Source organism: Leptosomus discolor, chromosome 3 (genome assembly GCF_034619465.1).
Source record: "Leptosomus discolor isolate bLepDis1 chromosome 3, bLepDis1.hap2, whole genome shotgun sequence".
NCBI classification, from domain to species: domain Eukaryota; kingdom Metazoa; phylum Chordata; class Aves; order Leptosomiformes; family Leptosomidae; genus Leptosomus; species Leptosomus discolor.
The window spans coordinates 73,452,062-73,475,120 of NC_141393.1; the positions used below are offsets into that span (position 1 = coordinate 73,452,062).

The 23,059-nt window shown below is 37.8% G+C and overlaps 1 protein-coding gene across 1 annotated transcript in view; it reads left to right on the top strand.

The window, feature by feature from the left end:
- Positions 1-857: 857 nt before the first annotated feature.
- The window catches only part of CFH (complement factor H), a 38,896-nt gene continuing 16,694 nt past the window's right edge, over positions 858-23,059 (top strand). Inside the window, exons 1-11 of the mRNA XM_086462573.1 lie at positions 858-918; positions 4,883-5,068; positions 6,939-7,044; positions 8,351-8,427; positions 10,184-10,378; positions 13,306-13,476; positions 16,530-16,709; positions 18,259-18,459; positions 19,736-19,915; positions 21,482-21,658; positions 22,749-22,928. Coding sequence (XP_086318699.1) covers positions 858-918; positions 4,883-5,068; positions 6,939-7,044; positions 8,351-8,427; positions 10,184-10,378; positions 13,306-13,476; positions 16,530-16,709; positions 18,259-18,459; positions 19,736-19,915; positions 21,482-21,658; positions 22,749-22,928 — 1,714 coding nt within the window. The remainder of the gene's footprint in view (positions 919-4,882; positions 5,069-6,938; positions 7,045-8,350; positions 8,428-10,183; positions 10,379-13,305; positions 13,477-16,529; positions 16,710-18,258; positions 18,460-19,735; positions 19,916-21,481; positions 21,659-22,748; positions 22,929-23,059) is intronic.

Below are 23,059 nucleotides of genomic sequence, written 5' to 3' on the forward strand. Positions count from 1 at the left end.
CCACTGGACTGCACTTCTTATAAAACCAAGACCTTTAATGAAAATGCAGTCTTATTAATATAAGACTGCTTCTTACATAAATCCATGAGGACTTCCTCTATTAGCTTATATAGTTCTTTTATCACAATCTTTATTGTTTTTCTTTGTATAGTTCATTATCCATCTTACAATTCATTCACATCTCCATCTTATCATTTCTCATGTGATAGTGAAACAAGTGCTTCAACATCACCTAGGTTTATTTAATCAAATATTTCATCAAGTACGTTTCCTTTGCTCTGGGTAGTTGTTTATCTTATACAAGAACCAGTGGGTTAGAAAGGCACTTGTATTTTTGTCTGCTTTTTATTTCAGTTGTTTTCAACATAGATCTTGAATGATAGGCATATAGTAGAGAAGTTCATTTTTACACACATTTAATGTGAATTTCTGTTTTTTAACTAAGCATATAAGAAACAAGGAATCACAAAATAATTTATTTATACAGCTTCTTTTGGATACTAAAAGAAATAAGCTTATCTGAGTATGGAAGAGATTTATATGAAAAAAAAGTGAGGTATGACGTAAAAACAAGCAGACCGCAGGGAAGGACTGTGTCAACCAAAATTGCCAGACATTTATTTATTTATTCATTTAGCAAAGTTTGGAGAGGGAAAAAAAAAAAAGAACAAAAAAACCACACGTGTGTGTTGCAAGAGGATTAGGGGAAGTGACTGCTGAAATCAGAGTATAAAGGCAAGGTCAGTCCCTGGAGCAGTTAGTGAATAAAATAGGAGTGGAAATAACACAAAGTAATAAAAAACCCCAAAAGTAGGCTACGATACTAAATGTGTTTGCTGAGTTTCTGAATCTCTAGGATGTCACTCCTGGGTTATACAGCTCTGCTCTTATGTTGGATGTATTGTACTGCAGAAAGAGGTAAGTTTTAATGTAAAAAAACCCTCACCAAAATCCCTTTCTTAAAGTGTATGTGAAGATGGTAACTAAAACAATATGTAAATAAAATGTTGGCATTGTAACCTATTTTAATGAACTTCTGAAAACAATAATTGAGATTTCTTCTAGCAGTATTTAGCACCTTTATTACTTAGTATCCTGTCATAGGTATTATTTCACCTTTTATTTGGCTATCTACTGCTGTTAATCTGTTGCACAACTTTTTTGATAGTATCCCTATAAACTAGACCCAGACAACTCATTTGTTAGTAATTATGTTTGTTAATTATTCCAACATCTAAAACCTGTAAACAGCTGGTAGATTAAAATAGAAAATATTCAATAAATGTACATTTCTTTCTCTCTGGAATGATCTATGAGATAATTTGAAGAAGAGGAACGGTTACTAAATTGACTGAAAAGCTTACAAAATATCTGTTGACTGACAGACTGGTTTTTATTCATTAAATGAGATAAATGTGTACAGGTATGCTTGCTTTCATACATAGAGGTAGCTAGTATTCTGGATATCTTTTCAGAAGTCTTTGATATTTTCGCTTCTCTGTTCAATTTGTTGTTCTTGGTATTGTGTTTATATTGTTTAATGTATATTTAGTAATTTAATTTCTTTGCTTTCTGTCTGGATTACTTTGCATAGACTGTTGCAGAAAAGGTGCTATATGTTTTTGAACTAGTGTGTCTTTGTTCGGTTCAGGTTGTTTTTAATTTTAGGTTAAGATTATGAAGACCATATTAATGAAAACAATCTGATGGATTTTATTTGAAAAATTGAAAAACCAGAGCATTAATGAAATGTATTATCTTTTTTATATATACATATAACAAATACTGCTCCAAAGCAACTAATAAAATATAATTTGTTTGCAGAGAAATACAGAAAAGTCCCAGAATTTGAAAAGAAAGTTTGCCTTGGTTAGCACTTCCTTTTCACAGTGCTTTCTTTAGATCAGAGAGATTGCAAAGGAATGTGAATGTAGCAATATTTGATTTATTCAGGACAAATATTACCATGAGTCATGGAGGGTTCTTAGTTCAAGCTTCATATTGAAAGTCTGTGTGAGTTGTTCAAGAGATGGGTTTTTGCACAAGAGCTGAAAAATGCTTATACCTGAATTCATAGTTTGTGCCTGACTTTACAGAAGTTGCTACCAGCAGAATGATGCCAAGAAAGCAGCTTAAGCTATTTCTAGCTGAGGTAAAGTCACATATAAATACTAAGTGATTAATTCTAGCTCCCCTGGTCTCTTACTAAAAGCTGAAGGTATGCATTTAGTGCGTGCTTTCTAATATAAAAATAAACCCCTCCCAGTTTTGGTGAGTACACATGGTGAATGCATGATGTAATTAATATAGTTTTGAAGTACAACCTGTCAGCAGATTTCATCTTCTCAAGCTACTAAGAAACTGCACTAAAAAAAAAAAAAAAACCAAAACAAACATACAAACAAACAGAAAAATTGGCTGTAATCAGAAATATATATACATACAGTGACACTTGATGGTAACACAATCAAGGCAGGAGTGATAAAGAACAGTCAGAGAGAGTTGAAATAAAACCCAGAAATAAGCATGTCCTGGAATTCATAAAGAGACTATCAGGAGATTATCTTTCGTGCTTTATTTTTAAAAAAATGTAAACAAGGAGGAGTTAAGAGGGCCCATTCTGCACAACAGACTATAAAAGTAGAATAGAACTCAGAAGTAAGGGAGGAATAGAGCAGAGAAGCTCATAAATAATAAGCTGTAATAAATAGCCTTTTTTTAAAAATCATAGAATTCAGAATGTGCTTTCTCAGCTTGCAAAGTGAAAGCAATAATTTTAACAGGCTCTAGTGAAACATATGCAGAATTAGAAAAATTCCTTTTCTCACCATTACAAATAACTTTTTTTGGGTAAACTAACCATTTTTAACACATTTGAAAGACAGAAGTAGCTAGAGGAGTCTTGTTATTTCGCTTATTCCTGCATTTTGCAAAAACGTTAAAAAGTGGATGTGTCTTTATCTTGCTAAGTAGCAGTCCCTGGTACCTTTTCTGGTTGTAGGGTACTACCCTCTAGTGGACAGAAGCAATAATTTTTACTCGATGTAGTTCGTAGGAGGGAGCATACTCACTAAAGTACTTGGAAAAAAACGTGAAAGTGTGGGCATACTCTTCCTTTAGCACCTCAGCAGTATCGTCGAAGCTTGTCAGCCAAAATAAAGTTATTAGATCTCACAAGTAACATTCTTTTCTTTATATTTTCAAACGCTATAGCTACAGAACACCTAAAATTATACATTTTTTGCTTGTAATAAATCTTTTTCCTGACTTTTAAAAAATTTTCTAAAATTACGCCTCTAATTTGGTAGCTACTCCACTGACTTAAATAAAAACAGCGAGTGTTCAAGGGTATATCTTTGTATAACTAAAGTTAAATTCGCTTTCCCCACTTTTATGTGGAAGAACGAGTATTTAGTCTCCTCACTTTGTGTTAGAAATCACAGCTGCTTAATCTGTGGTTGTGATCTCCACAGTTTAGTTCAGCAAGCCATAACTCCACATGCATTACATGAGGAAAGATCCTAAATATTTTTCCTGTAGTCCCACTTTCAGGCAGTACCTGGACAAGCCACAGGAAAGCTTCAGCAAGTGTATTGCTGCTTTCTCAGAACTGTGGCCTTACAACTAAACTGGTGAGAGGACTTTTGTGCCAGCTCTCTACTGAGTAACGAATCTACTCACAGAGAAATTTCCTTCCCTGGTGGACATTTCTTCTCCCATTTATATTCTATACAGAGATTTCGTTTCTTTTCCAAGGCTTCATTTCTGAGACCTTTTTTTTTAATTTATTCTTGATAAATTCTCACCTTTCATGTTCAGGTATAAAATGGACTTCATTGCATCTAATTAGCTAGACTGCCTACACGCTGTTACTCTGAGTAAAGCTTCAGCCTTTAAAATAAGTGCATTTCAGTCACCCAAGCATAGGGAATTAGTCACCTAAATTAGGTCGATTATTATAAACAACAAAAAATGTTTCTTAACAAAGATCATTTTTAGTCTTTCATTAACAGCTTCCCAACACTTGTTTCTTTCCCCTTTAGTCTGATTTTTCTCATTCTCATGCTGTTGAGGAACTTCGTAATAAAATTAATTCCAGCTCATTTCTTGTAATTCGTATGGGCTTGGCTGTACATTTCATGGACACTGAAGAAGGCCCAGGAAGGAGCTTTTTGGGGAAGGACTGTATAATATTGAGCTAATGAGAAATATCAGACAACACTGTCCACCCCCAAATTAGGTCAAAATGCTTTGAAGCTAACAAAGGTCAAAGTGAATACCCAGAATTAATTACATCATGTAATAAGTAACTTGTCATAAGAAGTAATCTCACGGACAGAAGGAAATAAGTTTTGGAATATCAGGTGATCTCAGCTTGAAGAGAAAATTCAGGCAATGTAAAGGTGAGGGGAGATTTGACAGAACTTGATCAAATGACACATATACTTCATGTCAGTAAGGATGGTGGTGGCTACAGAAGAAAACAGTTTGAAAGGAAACTACAGAGTGTACAGAGTTGTTTTCTGTGGCAATGGAAGGACAGGCATGGAGGAGCTCCTGCAGATGGAAAGGTAAGAGATGTCTGTGATTAGAACCAGGGCGCTAATCTCATCTCAGTGTTTGCAACTAAAATCTATTTCATGAATTAAAGCTGTCCTGTGTGGTTTCTTGTCACTTGCTTGACTATTCTTCATCCTTCTAAATTCATATTCCTACAAAACATGGATTCTTGGCAGTTTCTTATTTTTTGATCATTAAGTAGAAAATACATGCTCGTTTGATCACAAATGTCCCTAGGATTTCTTGCTACATTTGCTATAAAATTATGTTGGCATTTGTAGCATATGCTTCAGTCACCCATATTTTTATTTGCAATTTTTAGCTTGTCAAGAACCTCCTCCTAGAAGGGTTAAAGAAGTGCCTACTGGAATATGGGACAAACCTCCCTATCCACATGGAACTCAAGTAACATTTACATGCCGGCCTGGATATATAAAACTTGGACGAATTGTGGTTGAGTGTGCTGATGGAGCATGGAAGGAAAAAGTCCCAGGGGCAGAATGCAGAAGTAAGTATTTATGCAAAATATGTGCAGACGTCTGACCTGACAGATCATCATCCTTGCCAGTGATGTCAGTGTGAAATTGCCATTGTATCTTTACCTGTAACTTACTTATTTCTACGTCCTCTAAAATGCCATCCTAAAAAGTATTATGCATAAGGAAACATTTTTGGGAGTTCCTTTTCTCCAGATCAAAGGATTACAATTTTTTTCTTTACAGGAGATGATCTTAGTCTAGGCCAGCCTTATTAACCTGATTTATGTTATTAAGTTATCAAGTTGTTAAGTTATTAAGTTGTTAAGTTATTAAGTTAAGTTATTAAGTTATTAGGAGCCAGCTCCCAAAATTTTAGAAAAAGTCTAATGCAGATGAAATTTAAAATCTAAGCAGAATAAAGCACTAACCTAGCTTCTGAGTGCAAGTCAAGAGACAGGATTCTCTTCTTTTCAGTTTATTCAGCTAGTTCTATGAAAGCTATAATTACTTGGAAGTGCAAAATTATTTTTCCCTGCCTTCTTTTTTAACCTGTGAAGGAAAATTCATCATTAGGATGAGATCTGCTATTTATTATCTCTAGTATACTGTGTTAAGAGTTCAGAAGTATCTCACACCCTCATACAGAATTCATTAGTGAAATAGTTTAATTTTATTATTGTTAGTCAGCAATACTCCTTTTCTGTAATAAATGAGTTTTAAACACAAAGAAATTTTGAACACACAAGCGTTTTTTCTTACATATCTAGCATACAAAATTTTTAATAGTAGAATATAAGTATTTGGTTTGACAGTACCAAATTAAGTCCCAGGTGTCATTCAAACAGATGAATGAATACAAATCATGAGTAAAAATGAATTAATAAAGCTGTTGCTAATTTCTTTTACATTTTCTATTTAGCCACCTTCTCAGTTATTCGTCTTTGTATAACTACTCGTGAAGACGGATCTCTCAAATCATACAAAGTTTAGTGTTGCTTTTTAGTGACATATTTTAGTAAATACTGTCACCCAGTGAAAGATACTGGCACTGGCAAGGTGCAGGTGGAAGGAGAAAAGCGATGGTCTACCACAGGTTAAGTGATCATATACCCTTTTCAGGATAGGCCACACTAGACAGCAAAATTGATCATGAGGTTGCCCATTTTCTCTGAAACACACCTCTTCCTTGGACAAAACAAGGATGTTGATATGCACCAAGAAATTAAATTTCCTAGGTCAACAAGGACCAGGAAAGGTTTCTTCTGAGGAGGCCTAATAGGTTGTAGCTATGCAGTTTAGTTTGCAGTCCGTATTATAACACCAAAAGTGGATGAGTGAGAGGTATGGTGTTTTCATCTTTGCAATACTTTTGGGAATCCAGGGCAAATAATTAGGGCCAGACCACAAGAAAGTCCTATGGGGAACTTTGAGCAGAAAGGACTCAGGATGAAAAGACTCCTGTGGTCTTAGATCATCCCTTTTTACTCAACACAATGCCCATCACATTGAAGACATTTCACTTTCAATCATGAATGGATTCTGTAGTGGCAGCTTTGGAGCAGTTTATGTCACAAGTTGTAAAAAAAGCTGAAGTTACATCCTGCCATTAAATTTGTCGTAAAACTTAAGATGAGCTGAGCCTTTTTAAAGAAATAAAACCTACTAATTCGTTATTTAATATTTTTTTAAAAAATCAGCAGATCCTTACTCTAATATGTTCTCTTTGAAGATATTGATTAAAAAAGTGGGCATTAATCAAGCTAATGCTGAGCGGTTTTGAATTTTTGAAAGGCCCGTACTCACTCTAGTTACAAGAAAAGTGCCCTCTTTCACACTTTCACATTCCTCTGTATGGTGTAAGTAATTTTTTTTCTTGTTGTTATTCTTCTTTTTTGCCAGATAAGCCCTGTGGACATCCTGGAGATACTGAATTTGGTTCCTTTGAACTTACCAGCGGAAGTGAATTTGTATTTGGTGCCAGAGTTGAGTACAGATGTAACGATGGGTAATACTTATTTAATCCAATATATGTGAGTTAACAAAAGGTTTTAATATTAAAAGAAGTGTCAGTTATAGATTTGTTGTCTGTAATGCAGCTGAAACTTACTAATATTTAATGCTTGGTCATTGTTTAATCTGATTTTCTGCAATTAGAATAATACTAAAGATAACTCTTTCTCATGTCTAGTGCTATTGAGTTAATTGAACTCATGCACCTGAAGATGTCATTCAACGTTACTAAAATATGTAAGGCTGTAACTAACTTGAAATCATGGCTACCTGAGTAGAAAACAAAAAAAGTGATCCATCTGTAAAGCTGCCTCATGACCACCAGCCAGCTCTAGTTCAGATGGAAATGCAGCATTGTATGCTGGAATCTGTGCTCCCAGCAGGCAGTCATGATACAGTTATGCCAGCAAAGTCATTAGGCCACACAACAGTTTCCTATTCAGAACCACTACTCATCAGTCCTGCTCAAATAATTTTTGTGCATTATGAAGTAAAAAATATTTGATGGAAGACATTTCTGGTAGACTCGCTACCTTGTCTTCACTGACTGCTTGGAAGAAATTATTCTCTCTTCCTCCTCTATTCATCTTCTTCAATGAAAACTGCAGAAAGGCAGATACATAGTGTTGTGCTTAGTTAAGTATGCCTATGACTGGATTCTTTCCTCTTGAAATGCAAATCAGGTATAAGCATGATACAGTGGTTTATCCATGCTTTTTCAGTCTTTGTATTGCTGGAATCTGAGTTCCACAAAAAAGAGTTCCAAAATTAATATTCTCCTTAATCCCTTAAGTTCAGACAGTTCTTCGCTGTCATTTCAGACAAGCTGTACTTTCTCTGACTACATTTCAGACAAAGCAGAAGCCAAGGCGTTGTGGCCATGTTGCCTTCAAACCTAAGATAATACTAGCTCATCAAAGCATGAGATACATACGGTTTGGATTAAGTCATATTTTGATGCTGTCACATGGCTTTCAGTCATACAGGAGTTTTACTCTGCTTGCTATTGATTGTGTAAATTACCCCTATGTTATTTGTCATGTAGCCAAAGCTTGCTATCTCTGTAATGAAGAAGTCATCTTACTGATTACTTTCTGATTTTTTTCTTATTTTTTGCCATATGCAATTAAAAGAAACACAATAGGGAAGATGCAGGCCAAACTACTTGGTTTTGTCACATTTTGGTTAGTCTGTGCTAGAACATACGAAACCTACTTTCTTTGCTTCAAAAACAGCAGCACTACTGTTTCTGTCACATAATGAGACTGTATTTTAGCATTATTTACTCTTTATTCGGTAAGATACCGGATGCTCAGCCAAAGAAATTACCGTGAGTGTCAGGCAGAAGGATGGAGCAATGACATCCCTCACTGTGAAGGTAAATGGAGTTTGACATTTAATTCTTTATCAAATTGTCTTTTTATCTGTCTGATACTATCTGAAACCAGTCTGTGATTTCTCTACTACTGCTAATTCCCATGTTTAAATTCAAGTTATGCAGCAGTGAAACTCTTACAATGACTGCTCAGCCATTAGCACTCAAGCTTTTGTTAAAAGCATTCACAAAATAGAGTTTTGTCGCCCCCAGGCTAGCTTAGACATCTGCCTCACCTAAAACCCTTGATAGAGTAGATATCTGCAAAACAGGGTTACAAAAGACAACTGGGATGAGGCATTTCAAATGTATGTTAAAGCATGTGTGGATTTAGCTAGTTTCCTCCTCCACCCTTGGAATATCCTAGCCATTAAGGTTTTGTTTTAAGTTTTTCTCCCTATTAGCATACTGTGAAAGAACTTCAGTAAGTAAGAATGAGAGCAAGAGTCAGACCTGAAGACTTAATAGACTGGATGGCTGAGATGACACTTCCCTGATTTTGGAAACCTCTTCACCAGTTTCAAACCTGTATGATTATGAAAATAAGCTTCCTTTCTTCCCAAAGATAATTTTTAACTGGTATTATTTTAACATATGTGTGCAACAGTGAAATTTCTCTTTAGGTTAAGCATCAGGAAAGGGTCTCTAAGTAAAGAATCACAAGTGAACGTAGGTGTCTTTCTCTTGTTTAGAGTTTGTGTTTTGACATTTCCTTGGTCTCAGATATTTCACCTGTAATTTACTGGATTTTGAGTGTCCTCAATTTTAGGTAACAGGTCTCCGTCTGCACGGTATAGAGCAATGGTTTCCAACATTTTTGTCATATGTTACCAAGATACTGCAATTTCAAAGTCCTCATAAGATTTTTCTTTCTTGATTGAGGAGTTTTCATTAAGACGAAACATGATTGCCTATGAAAGAAAGTATTTGTATAGTGTCCCAATTGTGAGGAACTTTTAGAAGATAGAATATGAGCTCATAGAAAAGGCAGATGGCTTATAAGATGCAGAATGTTGTCAGAAAGAAGTGGGAGCTACGGTAGGCGAAACACCAGCCACCTTTCTACATGCTTAGTGATACCTATGTGAACATTTAAGAATGAGCTTAGATAGTCATTCCCCCCTTAATAAGAAATATCTGATGACATATGTTAATTCTTCCCTTTTTCTGCAGTTACAAAGTTAGGAGATACAAGAGGTCTAAATTCGTGGCTGGCATTGTGTTTATTTACTTTAGTAATGTAATTGTTCTGATATCCTTAACTAGGATTTTTAGTTAGTAACTGAACTGTTGTAGTCACTCTCTCACACAGCACTTTTCCAGATATTTGTCTATAGAAAATTCAGTTTGGCATAGCTCTAAAGTAAATTAACCTATTTTGACAAAGTTTAATGGCCCTATGTGTCAGTCAAGGCTCATCTAACCATCCATAGAATTGATAGGATCATAGGATAATTTAGATTGGGCAAGACCTCAGGAGGTCATCTAGTTCAGTGGGTCCTCTGTCTTTGTCCTTCAAAGGCAGAGAAGAGGATGATGAGAGCCAGTCTACAAGCTTCATCCTGTCAGTCTGTCTTTTTACTTATGGTTTTTTAACATATCTATTGCAAATGTTGTCTGTATAGATAACAAGTGTGTATTTTTAAAATCTGTAAGGAAATTACAGTGAGTTTTCTGTATTTTTTGTGTGTTTATTTTACAGAATAGATCTCAAAATTGACGTTTTTTTCCTTTCCTTTTGTTTTGTTTTATTATTCAGTGGCAAAGTGTTTACCTGTGCAAGCACCAAAAAACGGAAGAATAATTATGAGTGGTGCATTTGAGCTAGACCAAGCATATTCTTTTGGCCAGGTTGTGAATTTTGAATGTAATGCAAAATACAAGCTTGTTGGATCAAAAGAGATAATGTGCTCTTCTGATGGAAACTGGAATAGTGATGTGCCTCAGTGCCAAGGTAAAAAGGACAGTATTTATTATCTGTAATTACGAAGCTTTATTGTCACAGACTTCTGAGGACTGGTTACCACATAGGAAACTACAAATCTTTCCCTTTAGTCCATACCAATTAAGCACAGTTTGTCCGTAAACAATCTCCATTGCATAAGTGCAGAAGTAGGATAAGAATCTACATCTGGGTCGAGGCAATCCCAAGCACAAATACAGGCTGGGGGATGAGTGGATCGAGAGCAGCCCTGGGGAGAAGGGCTTGGGGGTGCTGGTAGGTGAAAAACTGAACGTGACCCAGCAACATGCGCTCGCAGCCCAGAAAGCCAACTGCATCCTGGGCTGCATCAAGAGAAGTGTGGCCAGCAGGTCGAGGGAGGGGATTCTGTCCCTCTGCTCTGGTGAGACCCCACCTGCAGTGCTGTGTCCAGCTCTGGGCCCCCAAGACAAGACAGACATGGACCTGCTCAGGTGGGTCCAGAGGAGGCCACAAAGATGATCAGGGGGCTGGAGCACCTCCCCTGTCAGGAAAGGCTGAGAGAGTTGGGGTTATTCAGCCTGGAGAAGAGAAGGCTCCAGAGAGACCTTATAGTGGCCTTCCAGTACTTAAAGGAAGCCTACAGGAAAGGGAGTGTAGTAATAGGACAAGGGGTAACGATTGCAAACTGAAAGAGGGTAGATTTAGATTAGATATTAGGAAGAAATTCTTCACTGTGAGGGTGTTGAGACACTGGAACAGGTTGCCCAGAGAAGCTGTGGCTGCCCCCTCCCTGGCAGAGTTCAAGGGCTAGTAGAAGGGGTCCCTGCCCACAGCAGGGGGGTTGGACTAGATGATCTTCAAGGTCCCTTCCAACCCAAACCATTCTATGATTCCATGAAGAAAGAGAAATCAGAGAATATTGGATGCTAATATAGTCATAATAGACCATATGTTTGTTCTACATTTTCACTACAAGCTGTATGTTTTGCCAGGCTGCAGTCAATCTCTTTGAAACTAGCTTTGGTATGTCTACATAAGATTCAGTCACTTCAGTGTTGATTTAACCGAAGTAATACAAACAATTTTGAATCTATGTAAACCAAGTTTAAAAAGTATGATTTTAATTCACTCGTGTTCTTAGGGTATATAAAATGCAGAGAAATCATGATGGATTTTTCTTTCTTCAGACTAATGTGTTTTGACAAGATATAAGTTTAATTTGTGTTTAGTTTTTACAGAACAACAGAATCACAGAATAGGTGAGGTTGAAAGGGGCCTTTGAAAGTCCCTCAAAGCAGTCAGCTAGGGCAAATAGCTCAAAACCATGTCCAGTTGGCTTTTGAACATCTCCAAGGATGGAGACTCCACAGACTCTCTGGGGAACCCATTCCAGTGTTTGACCACTCTTAAGTAAAAATGTTTTTTCTGATGTTTAAGTGTTTAAGTTCCTGTATTTCAATTTGTGCCCATTGCTTCTCAACTTGTCACTGGGTGCCAAGGAGAAGGGTCTAGCTCCGTCATCTTTACTTCCGACTGCCCCATCACAGTCAGGAATTTATACATACAAATAAGATCCTCCCTCCCCGACAAGCCATCTTTTCTCTAGACTCTCTTAAGTCTGTTTTTATCTGTCAGTTTTTCCAATTCCTTAATTATCATCATGTCCCTTCACTGGATCTGCTCCAGAATGTCCACGTCTTTTCTATCTTGGGGAGCTCAGACCTGGGCACAGCATTCCAGATGTGGTCTCACTAGGGCTGAGTAGAGGGGAAGGATCACCTCTTTTGGCCTGCTGGCAACACCCTTCCTAATGGAGCCCAGGATGCTGTTTTCTTTGTTTGCTGCAAAGGCATGTTGCTGGCCCCTGTTCAACTTGTCCATCAAGACTTCCAAGTCTTTTTCTGAAAAAATACTTTTCAGCCAGTCGACCCCACCCTACTCCACCCATGGCTTTTGCTGGTGGATGGGGTCATTCCTTCTATTTTGCAAATAGAGGTTATATGGGATTGGATTGTTGGTATGTAACAATGAAGCTTATGGTAGCAATCACTATTAAATATTCAGCCCATCAAGTTTCTTTGATTATTTATATGTTATCTGATTGGGAAGCATGCTTTTAGAAGAGCAGAGTACATGTGTCAGGATGTCAGATAGACATATGATTTGTTCACAATTTCAGCACTGCATTTTGCTGCTTTGAAACCTCCATTTATCGTAATTTGAACAGCATAAAGTGGGATTAAAAACATGTCCTTGTAACATTTGCAGAATACAGTGAATTTTATTAAACAATTACAGTTCCATTGAGCTATATTTTATCCTAAATACAAACTAAATCAAGCAAAGGAATCCAAGAGAACTCTTTGGCCTTGAATAATTTCTGGCTTTATCAGTGCAGTTTTGGGGAACTACACAATCTCAGTGGTTTTACTGGGTTTGGCAAGGAGCTGGGAATGCTGAGGTTCTTTTGTAAATAAGCATTTAAGTGTCAGTTTTCCCTATAGTTTAATTCTTTTTTCCTGTTGATGCTGTGATTTAACCTATCGTCTACTGGCTATGAGAGAGCTTTAGGTTTGCTGGAAATTACAAGGAAATTAAATTATCTGAAAAATGGAAAATCCTAAATTTCAGCTAGCCTGTTTGCTTATTTTAGAATGTCCCCTGCCTTATATACTGATTCTGAGATTCATTAAAATCCAAAGCAAAGCCCTGAAATCTATCTTGTGAACCAATTTGCTATTGGTGCTGTGCTACACCACACTTTCTACCTAGCACCCACAATCAGATCATTGAAGAGCTCTCAAATAAGTTTCAAAAAGTTTCCAAATGCAAATGTTGTGAAGTCAAATGGAAAAAAAAAAACCAAAACACAAACCTAAATTTTATTCCAGTAGGCATTTATTCTTGGCAAATAAAAATAAACAAAAATATATGGATTTTGTCTTTCTCAATTTCAGAGATCATCTGTGATGTGCCAGAAATTCTGAATGGATATGTACATTCTTCAAAGAGGTCTTACAAGGAATTTGAACAACTACACTTTGCCTGTGATAAAGGATACAAATATGGTGAAAGAGCAGCTGTAAAATGTACTGAATCAGGATGGAATCCAACACCACATTGCATTGGTTAGCCTTGCCTAAAGTTATTTTGTACATTTGTTGTGTTTGAAATTAATTTCAGAGATTAGTTATGACAAAAGTTAGTTTATTCATAACAAAAGAAATCAATCCATGTCTGACCAACATCCCATGAAGATCTGAAAGGATTAAGTGTTAAAGGGACCAAACACCTGGATAAGAGTTTTCTGTGGAGAGCAGTAGCACAAACAGTTAATTCAGTCTTTTGTTACTCGAGTACAGTTAAATAGGTCCATGAAGCAACAATTGCTCCAGTATACTGCATAAATGAGATTGATGCTGCAATACTTCATGCAGCGTTATTAGCTGTTGTTATTCTTTTTTTATACGATTCTGAATTAGTGGGGAGAAGAGAGGAAAAAGATTTATTGGGTTAGAAAAAAATTGTAATTTGGACAAATAGGAAGGATAAAGCTGAATCTCTTTACCTTCTACAAAGTACAATGAAAATGTTTTATCTAAGGAATGGAAAAATCACACACAGAAAGAATATTTAAGCAAGCAGGAAAAAGAAGTTTTAATACCAGAGAAATTTAAACTACAGCAGGAATATTAAATTTTTAATGGCATGGGAAAAATTAACATTTGAAACCAACTTCTTAGAGAAGTGGTATGGTTTTTGAAGTCGTATTGTCTTCATTTTTTAGGTGTGTTTAGCAAGAACATAATTGTTAAAAGTCAGTGACTGTGCTGTATGTTGGAAGACTGGGTAGAGAAATATTTTTTTGATATGGTATGAGCTGCAGCAGTAGGAATAAAATTGGAGAAAGATCATAGTCTTAGCTTGATGACTTACTTAAGAATCACAAGCAGTTCTTTGAGGGAGAGATACATGTTAACGTGTCTTCAGGTCTTGTGTGTCCAGTAGTTGAGATGCTGTGTCACCATCGCCAAGACTCTGCTACTTGTAATCATAGGACTAACCACTCAGTAAAATACCACTCGACATCTCACCCTGTATGAACATTTGACTTCATAGAAGTTTTCTTGACCTACTGAACTGACCTGTGCTTTTTGTCTGAGTGTCCTGATGAGTCTTACTCTGGTTTGAGCAGACTGAGCACCTGGTTGCTAGTCGTTATATCCATTCCTTAAATTTCCAGACTACAAGTTCGGATCAACCAGTTCCAACCAAAGAGGAACAACTAAAAAATTACCCCTATTTCACTGATGGAATTTCAGCAAGATTGGAAATTACAAAAGTATCTTTCAAATTAAAATCCTGACTTAAGTCTGTAAGCTGTTTTTCAAGAGTTCTTCTGAAATAGTAAGATAATGTTGTAGGAAGAACAATCTGAAGTTGACATGGCCATATCGAAAGGAGTTCTAGCAAATGTGAAGTAGTCCAGTTTCACAAGGATAAGTGTGTAAGCTGAAAATTACAATGTAATTGTAGTGCTGTATTATACATGAAACTGAAATCGATAGTACTTTCCACACAGCCATTATGTCAAGAATTGTGTACAACATGGATTTGAATTTCACTGACCCTAAGAATCATGGACATGAAGTGATGTATAAACAGAGACCAAATTAAAATGGTATGCATGAATCCTACCACTGTCCATGACCCTTAGACTAGGATGAAGACAGCAATTTGTTTAACGTCATCAGAACTGTAATTGCACAACAACATTGTCCATGGTGTTCAAACTTCCCATGAGAAACTGTCTGACAATCTCTACAAATTAATACATTTACAATGCTGAAACTCCCTCTTTCTGACTCCCAAAGGCCTTCTGAGCAGCTAAGATGACAAATCCATAATTTCTGAGGCTAGTCCTGTTTGATATCAGCCCTCTGGGTCATGGATTTTACTTTAGTTTCATTCAACTACAGCACTTAAAGACTATATTTAAATCTCAAAACCCCACACAAAGAAATGTGCATGTTGTGTCCCAGTTGAAATAAGTTTGATGTAAATTTTTGGGAAATCAATCAAGTGCCTTGAATTGACTTCAAGAAATTGCCAAACACTTGAAACTGGAAAAAAAATGTTGGCAACATTGTAGGATGTGATGTTACCACCCAGCTTCCTGGGACCTCGTCCAGAAAGAGTCCTTTAGAAATAAAGCGTAGTCAATCTCAGTGCCCACTCAGTTCTTGACCTTTCTGCTTCAAGACTGCTAATGATACTAATTAGTATGCGTTGCCTACAGTTCAGCAAAATACTGCTTGTGAGAAGTGGCAAACCAAACCTTCTTCCAGACACTGGTATACTGGGCTGATACTTGGGCCATATTCAAATAGTGGTTCCGTATCCTACTTGACTTATCACTGAACCCGGATGATTCAGGTGACACATGCATACAGCTGATTCGCCCACCTTCACTCCACAGCAGGACCAACCTGTAGTTACCTTATAGTCATCCCCCCCAGCCCTGAGCGTGTTGGTGGTGTTTTCTGAATTGGAAGTAAAATATAAAAAAACCCAACAGAAGACAGACTCTGGTTTATAAGTAATACGCGTGCCTGGCGTCTCCAAGCGTGAAGATATCATAAACTTTTTAGAATAGCATTCTTATCCTTTCTCAGTTGTTGAAATACTTCCAGTGTCAGTGCAAGACCCTAATCTTAATCACACAACCTTTGAATGATCGGTTCCTAGTTAAGTATAGTTATTTCTCCATTTAGGGCTGGCCAGCAAACCTGCCCTTGGTTGGGATAGCGTTCATAAACCAACCCAGGAGAGCTGTGAGTGAGCCCAGCATAGATCATGTTGATCTCCAGCTGTGGAGTGACCTTCTGGAAAAAATTAGTCAAATTCAGTTTGATCACCTCTAGCTCTTGCTCCAACCATTCTCTTTGCAATTGAGTTTTAATCTTCTAATTAGCATGACATCAGTAGTAGCTGTCACTCTCCTCTTACAGAAACCTGTTTCTCAGAGTGGGAGAGAAATGTAAGCTTTTCTTTGCCATAAGAAACCTCTTTTTTAACAATCTGATGCAGTTAGCGTCAGTATCCTGTGAAAATAACAACTTATGCAAGAAATATAAACATATTCTTCAAATTAACATCCAGTTTTTCTCTTTTTATTTAGAAATTGTATGCTCTCCTCCAAGAGTTCCCAATGGGAACTTTAGCCCTCTGGAAGACAGCTACTCAGTAGGTGCTGTAATCACAGTCCAGTGTAATCCCGGGTATCATTTTAAAGCACTGACTGGCAAAAGCACGGCTGAATGCACCAACAATGGCTGGGTGCCTGATCCAAGCTGTGTCCGTAAGTAACTCTCCTGAATGAAGGCTCAAGGTGTAGAGTTGTTGGAAATATCCCAGTGGAAATGCTTACAGAAAAACTTAGGAAGCCTGTGAAATGAGAGTTGCTTATTCTTGGAGTTTCTTGGTAATGTAAAGCTTAATTTCATGCTTTGGAAAAAACAGCTATAAAAACAATGGTGTAATCTACAGTTACGTTACGTTTATAAACACGGGTATTCTCTATTACTGTGTTTGTGAAAGTATGTATTAAAGTGTGATATAGTCAGCTCCCTGTCGGGAAGGTTTGTGATCCACTTGAGGAGTAGCATGCCGGTCAAGAGAGGAGGACATAGTGGGGGTTAAAGTATCCAAAACAAAACAAAACATAGGTAATGGTGGTAAGGCGTCTTTCACTGTAGTTATCACAGCTTTAGATTTTTACTTGCAGTTTTGTATGTTGGTGTATTATGAACAATCACAGTTGTTTTCTACCTATTGTAATTTGTCAAATAACAGAAGAAGATATTGATGATTGTTGATGAGTTCTTTCTTGGCTTAAACTTCCCATAACTGCAGTGAGAGTTTTGCCTAGCAGGCACATTATTAACAAACAAACAAATAAATAAGCAATTAATTTCCTAATCTAGCACTCTTTGATCACTGATTTGGTCACTAAGAATAAAAGAAAAACTTAGAAAACAATGTGAGAGAAACCCTAATGAAATCAGTCTTGTAAATGAGCCTTTGGACAAGATGATTTGAACTGAAAAGTGCAGCTGGTATCTGTATTAATCTTTTCTCTATCTATGTGTGGGTTCTAAAAATCCAGGTATCATTCTGAGACCACTTCACTCGTTATTGAATGCTCTGTCCGTTGGGTGATCTCCCCTGCCCCAGCATGTAGACTCTGGGTCATAGCACTTGAGGGGGAGCACACCTGCTATGGCCAATTAGGACACCCTGGGTAAACTTAAATGAAATCTTTTGGGAATCATCTCCTCCTGTCCTTGATTTGTCCCTGAGAAAAGGGTCCATTCTTTTGAGAAACTGAGAGAACAAACGACAAACAGTACAGTTTGAAAATAAAAATGAGAAGAGCTAGGAAGAGCTTTTGGTGCAGGATCTGAAAAGTTACAAATTAATGTGTTGACAGGAGTCATTTCAATTTTAAGAGTCCACAGGTCAGTGTCTACATCAGAGCTAGCTTTCTGGGCTCCCATCATGGTCAGTATAGTCAGTTTAGTCAAGACACTCTACAAAGACAGTGTCATCTCACTGTAGAATAAATGCTTCCACTTGGTCAGCCTTTGGAGGCCACTGAGGATATTGACTGGATTTCTGTTGGTTGCAGTGGAATCGGAGGGAAGCAACATAGTAGGTATAAGCACTGACAAAGACACCCGAAGCAGAGTGTGATTGTTCCTGCACTCTGTAGGATCTGCCAAGGTGTGCGGTCCTGATTCGTCACTTTCAGAAAACTTGCAGATGGTGAAGCTGAATCTGAATCAATTGTGTCCTGAGCTTTTTGTCGTGCATGTGTTGATACTGTTGCTGTTAAATTCTGTTTCAAGAGAAACCATGTGAATACCCAGCTATAAAAAATGGCAAGTTAAGTGGAAGTCTGGAGTACGGCAGATACTATTACTTTCCAGCGAGGCTTGGGCAGTATGTTGATTACCACTGCAGTAATGGTTATTCAACACCAAGTGGAGACTACTGGGTTCGAATTACCTGTTCTGAAAGGGGCTGGTCTCCAGAGCCAAAATGCCTCAGTAAGTACATTTTCACTATATGCTCAATACTGTTACAGTTATCAAAGGTCTGTCCAGCAAAAAATGTGCCAATGGAGTGCAAAACAGAAAAAAAGAACAGTTTATTAAATTAGAACTGCTTTCGCTGACCCTTGCAACTGCACCCAGACTATCACCCAATCTGCAGAGCTCAAACTGTCAGCTGCTAAGTGACACTCTGAAGTGAGTAAGGCTGACGCGATGCTTTTGGATTATGGAGTTTCTTTACTCCTGAAACTATGCATGAGATTAAGAAACACATCAGAAATGTTTGTCTTTGCCAGCTTCTGGGTCACATGCATGCATCTTGCATTCCTCTGCACGCACAGAGAGTTTCTACTATGTGTAAATATATCCTTCCTTCCATGACTTGGACACTGTGTCTAGAGGTTCCTCTCTGAGATCCCTTGCCTGGTTCCTTTGGGTAACGTTTGGAGATGAGAAGGTGGCACACTCTTGCAATAAGTGGAGAATGAGCGTGGCATCAGCAAAAGATACACTGAATTAAGGACTGAACCCTAGAAAACAGATGGAAAGCAGTGAGCTGAGACCTCCTCCCCTGCTAGCACACCTTTTAAGTCACAGTAAAGTTCCTACCTACTGGTAGGGCTTGGAAGTGGATTACAAAAGGCTGATCTTTCCATGTTGTCCTCAGTGGAGTGGTGCTCCATGCAGGAAATGAGTGGAGTCCTGCCAGGAAGAAAGGACCAGTTACTCAAGTAACACAGCTGTATCATTCCTTCAGCCATCTTCCTTGTGTCTGGGCTCTTGAGGGCACAGGATGCTGTAGAGCCAGTGTGCTTAACTGTTGCTAAAATCTCTAGAGTTGGTTTGAGAGGCTGATACATTTGCACACAGGTGATAAAATCTCCTGGAGGCAAGTGCTGAAAATCACTCAGCGTGGACATCAACATTTTAGAGACATAACAGACCAAACCAGAGCTGGTGTACATGACGCTAGATGCACCAGAGTTAGCCAGACTTGCTTATGACCACTAGATAAGTAATATTGCTTTCTAGACCACTTCTTAGAGCTTTATGTGGTGACTTGCACTCCTGTTCACGTGATTTGTTGATCTTAGGGGAGTGAAACACGTGCTTTCAATCAGGTTTAAAGCCAAATGTCTTTTTGGGATAAAAGGCTACAGAAAGGTGCTTGGAGGCCCATGTTTTAGTAACTGTCTTCCTAAGAGTTAATTTACCTCAGTTCTTGCTATCCACGTTGCTGTGGTTAAATGTACTTACCTTCCTTCCTTAGAAATATGTCAGATCAGACAAGTGGAAAATGGTTATTTCTCACGTATCCGGAAGAATTTTTACAAGGAAGGTGAAAGAGTTAGATACGTCTGCAATGATGACTATCGTACTGAACATAAAGATGGGGAAGTCACATGCACAAAGGATGACTGGTCACCTCCTCCAAGATGTATCCGTAAAAGTGAGTGTGCTTGTATTTTGTTGAGTTTTCTAGCTAAAACCAATAAATCCATGATCAAATCACCTACATTAATCCTTTGTCACCTAGGTGCTTTACAACTGAAACACAATGCTGTCGTTCTCTCTACTGTCTCATGCAGCTCCCATGTCCCTGTATGCTGCTGAGGTCAGTTGCTATACAAACACCTGCGCACGTGGCTCATTCAGATCTCCTAGAATCTAAGCTCTGGGATGGGAGCCATAGTCCCTTTGTCTTCAATAGTGAAACCTTATTATAACATAGCTGTACAGGAATATAATAAAAAGTGATCCTTCCCCTTGCGCAACCCATCTGTAATTTGTCTCTTTTCAGCGTCTTGCTATGCCACTGATCCTTGTTTCTCTTGCTTCCTTCCCAGTTGGCATCAGAGTAGAAAGGGGGAGGAATAGGAAGTTCCCGCTTTTGTTGCTGACTTGCACCAAGCCTGAGATTGCTAGCATGTCTCACAGGAACTATAAAAACTTTAGATAATGATTTCATACGGACAAAAGAAATAACTGAACCTAACTTTTCTTGGACTGTAAAAATATTTTTGGGGAAACGACTTCACCCTGAGACACCGACCCTAGAATGTTGTGGACTGCTGCCCACTGAGATTTCAACATAGCAATGAGCAAGCAAAATAAAAATTTATGATTCCTAGTGTTAGACAATTGTGGGCATCACTGGCATAAACACCAAAAATTTTAGTGTGAAATTTAAAATTTTGAATCTCTTGCGCTAAAGTATCATTAACACTCCCAACATTCAAATACATCCTCTAGTGTTCCTCAAAGTCTTTTTTTTTGTGTGTCATATCTTTATTTACTTGACTCTCTGATGAGCAAATATTGCTATTTGTTGTAGTGTTTTCTTAAAATGGAGAAACTCCTTCACAGAATGACTTATTAGTAAAGAATTTAGCACACTATGGAAGTTTTCTTTCAGAATACAAGACCATAACATCCAGTCATGACAACTGATTCTCATCCACTTTAACTGGCTTAAACAATGTATTCCAAGTGATATGAAATTAGTTACCACATTGGGTCTGTCTGCACTGGTGTTTTAATGTGTAAGAAGGGGTCCTTTGGTACAAATTTACTTTAGTCCTCCATTATTTGCACTCTGAATGGTTTCTCTTTGGTAGAACTGAGGTGGTACCTGCACACCATGGTGATCTCTGGCGTGCCCCCCATTGCAATACGGACAGAAGGTACTCTTTATGCATGCACAGTGCTTTACATGCCCAACAAAAATTTCATTTCTAGTGAAGACCAGATGTGGACATACAATTTTGGAAGCTTTCAGGATTGCTGCAGGTCAAACCCCCCTGTTTGTGCTGCATGAGTTGGTAACTGTGAACTTTGACTTTTCACATTCCAGTGGTCCCCCAGGAAAAGGTCTCAATGCAGATGCAATGACTCATGTGCTCTTAAAAATGTTCTAAATCCTACTGCTGCTTCATTTACCCTCCTTCTTCTGTGTCTTATAAGCATGTAGTTTAACAGAGTTTTACTTGCAAGAAATTCTTTCTGTCTTTTTCAGAAAAATGCCAGAAGATCCATTTTGCCCATGGTTATTTCACCTCGCAAAAGGAAATATTTAATTTACAGGAGACGGTCACCTACAATTGTCATACTGGCTTTGTAACTCCAGAAGGACATGAAACAGGAAGGATACAGTGCCAAGAAAATGGCTGGACTGCATCTCCAAAGTGCATCAGTGAGTAGCATGAAGGCTTCAGAGCTCCCTATCATTGTCACTGGTGCAGACATGATATCCTATGTACTCAGATTTTTGTCGTCTAGATTGGCAGAGTTCTCTTACTGGGCAGAGGGAGACTCAAATAGAGGGTGGATCCTCCAGAGATTAACCTTTCTGGGGCTCCAATAAATAGAGAAAGCATGAAGGAGGTAAGGTAGGAAAATATCTACTGTCTTTTAGGTGAGCTGTCTTTTTGGACCTCTGTAGCACAAAATACATGGTAATTATTGATCTCTGCAGTGATTCTTACCTGATACAAGGTGCATATGCCCAAATTTACTGCCATTTCTCCCGCCTTTCATACATGTGAGGGAAGATTTATGAAGCAATGCCTGTGAAGCAAGGGATTCTGCCAAGAACTTTCTATAAATTTGACCAAACTAAAGAAAAATGGGATTCATTATTTGGAAAGATGTTCTCGCTATGCTTAAAAAGCACTGTGCATATGTCTGCCCTGGTGTTAAAAAGCACATTTGTGAAAAACATCAGAGTGGTTTTTCCTGAAAATGCCTCCATACTGTTGTTGCCTTTCCCCTCTTAGAAGTTCCTTCCTCTCCCAAACAGGGCTGTAGGGTAATAAAAGAAGAGACTTAATCTTCCAGTGTTGTAATACTGATGCTCGTAATAGTGACCCACTTTAGCTGACATTTTTCCTTGTCATTTTATTTCAGACTGCCTTTACCTAGGATTTTGCTTTTTTTTCTGAGACCCTCACAAATGACCATGAGGAACAGGAGTACAGTCTGTTTGCTATGACACCAATAATAATAATACTATGCAGTAGAAGGAAAGAAAGTGAATCTAAAGAAGAAATATTTATGCTAGATATTGCTTCTAGACACGTATTTCTGAAGGTTAATGCAATAGATATGTGAATGTGCTACATATGGTATTCTACATTGATATTCTGGCAATGCAGAATTTGTAGTGTTTCAAATTACAGTGAGTAGTTCAGTAGACTAGCACACACTAAAGCACCTACAGAAACTCCTTCCAAAGAGCAGTGTTTCTGGGTCACAAAATGCACTAGCTCTGTTTTATTCTACAGAATCATGTGAAACACCTAATTTGGACGTTTTGAATTACCATGCAAATAAAACCATGTTCATGCCTGAAGATACAATTGAGTATGCATGTTTGGAGGGTTATCAAACTGCAAATAATACTCCAACTGGTACCGCAAGGTGTGGCACAAATGGTGAATGGAGTCCAACACCCCAGTGTCTTGGTGAGTGAATATCGTTGGGTTTGCTAATCAGTGTAAGTCTGTGTACACTTTGTGAAGCTTTTTTCTTTAAGACTTTCTTTGGTTTTGTTCTGATCTGTAGCATTTCATGTACTTTTTGTAGGATGTACGCG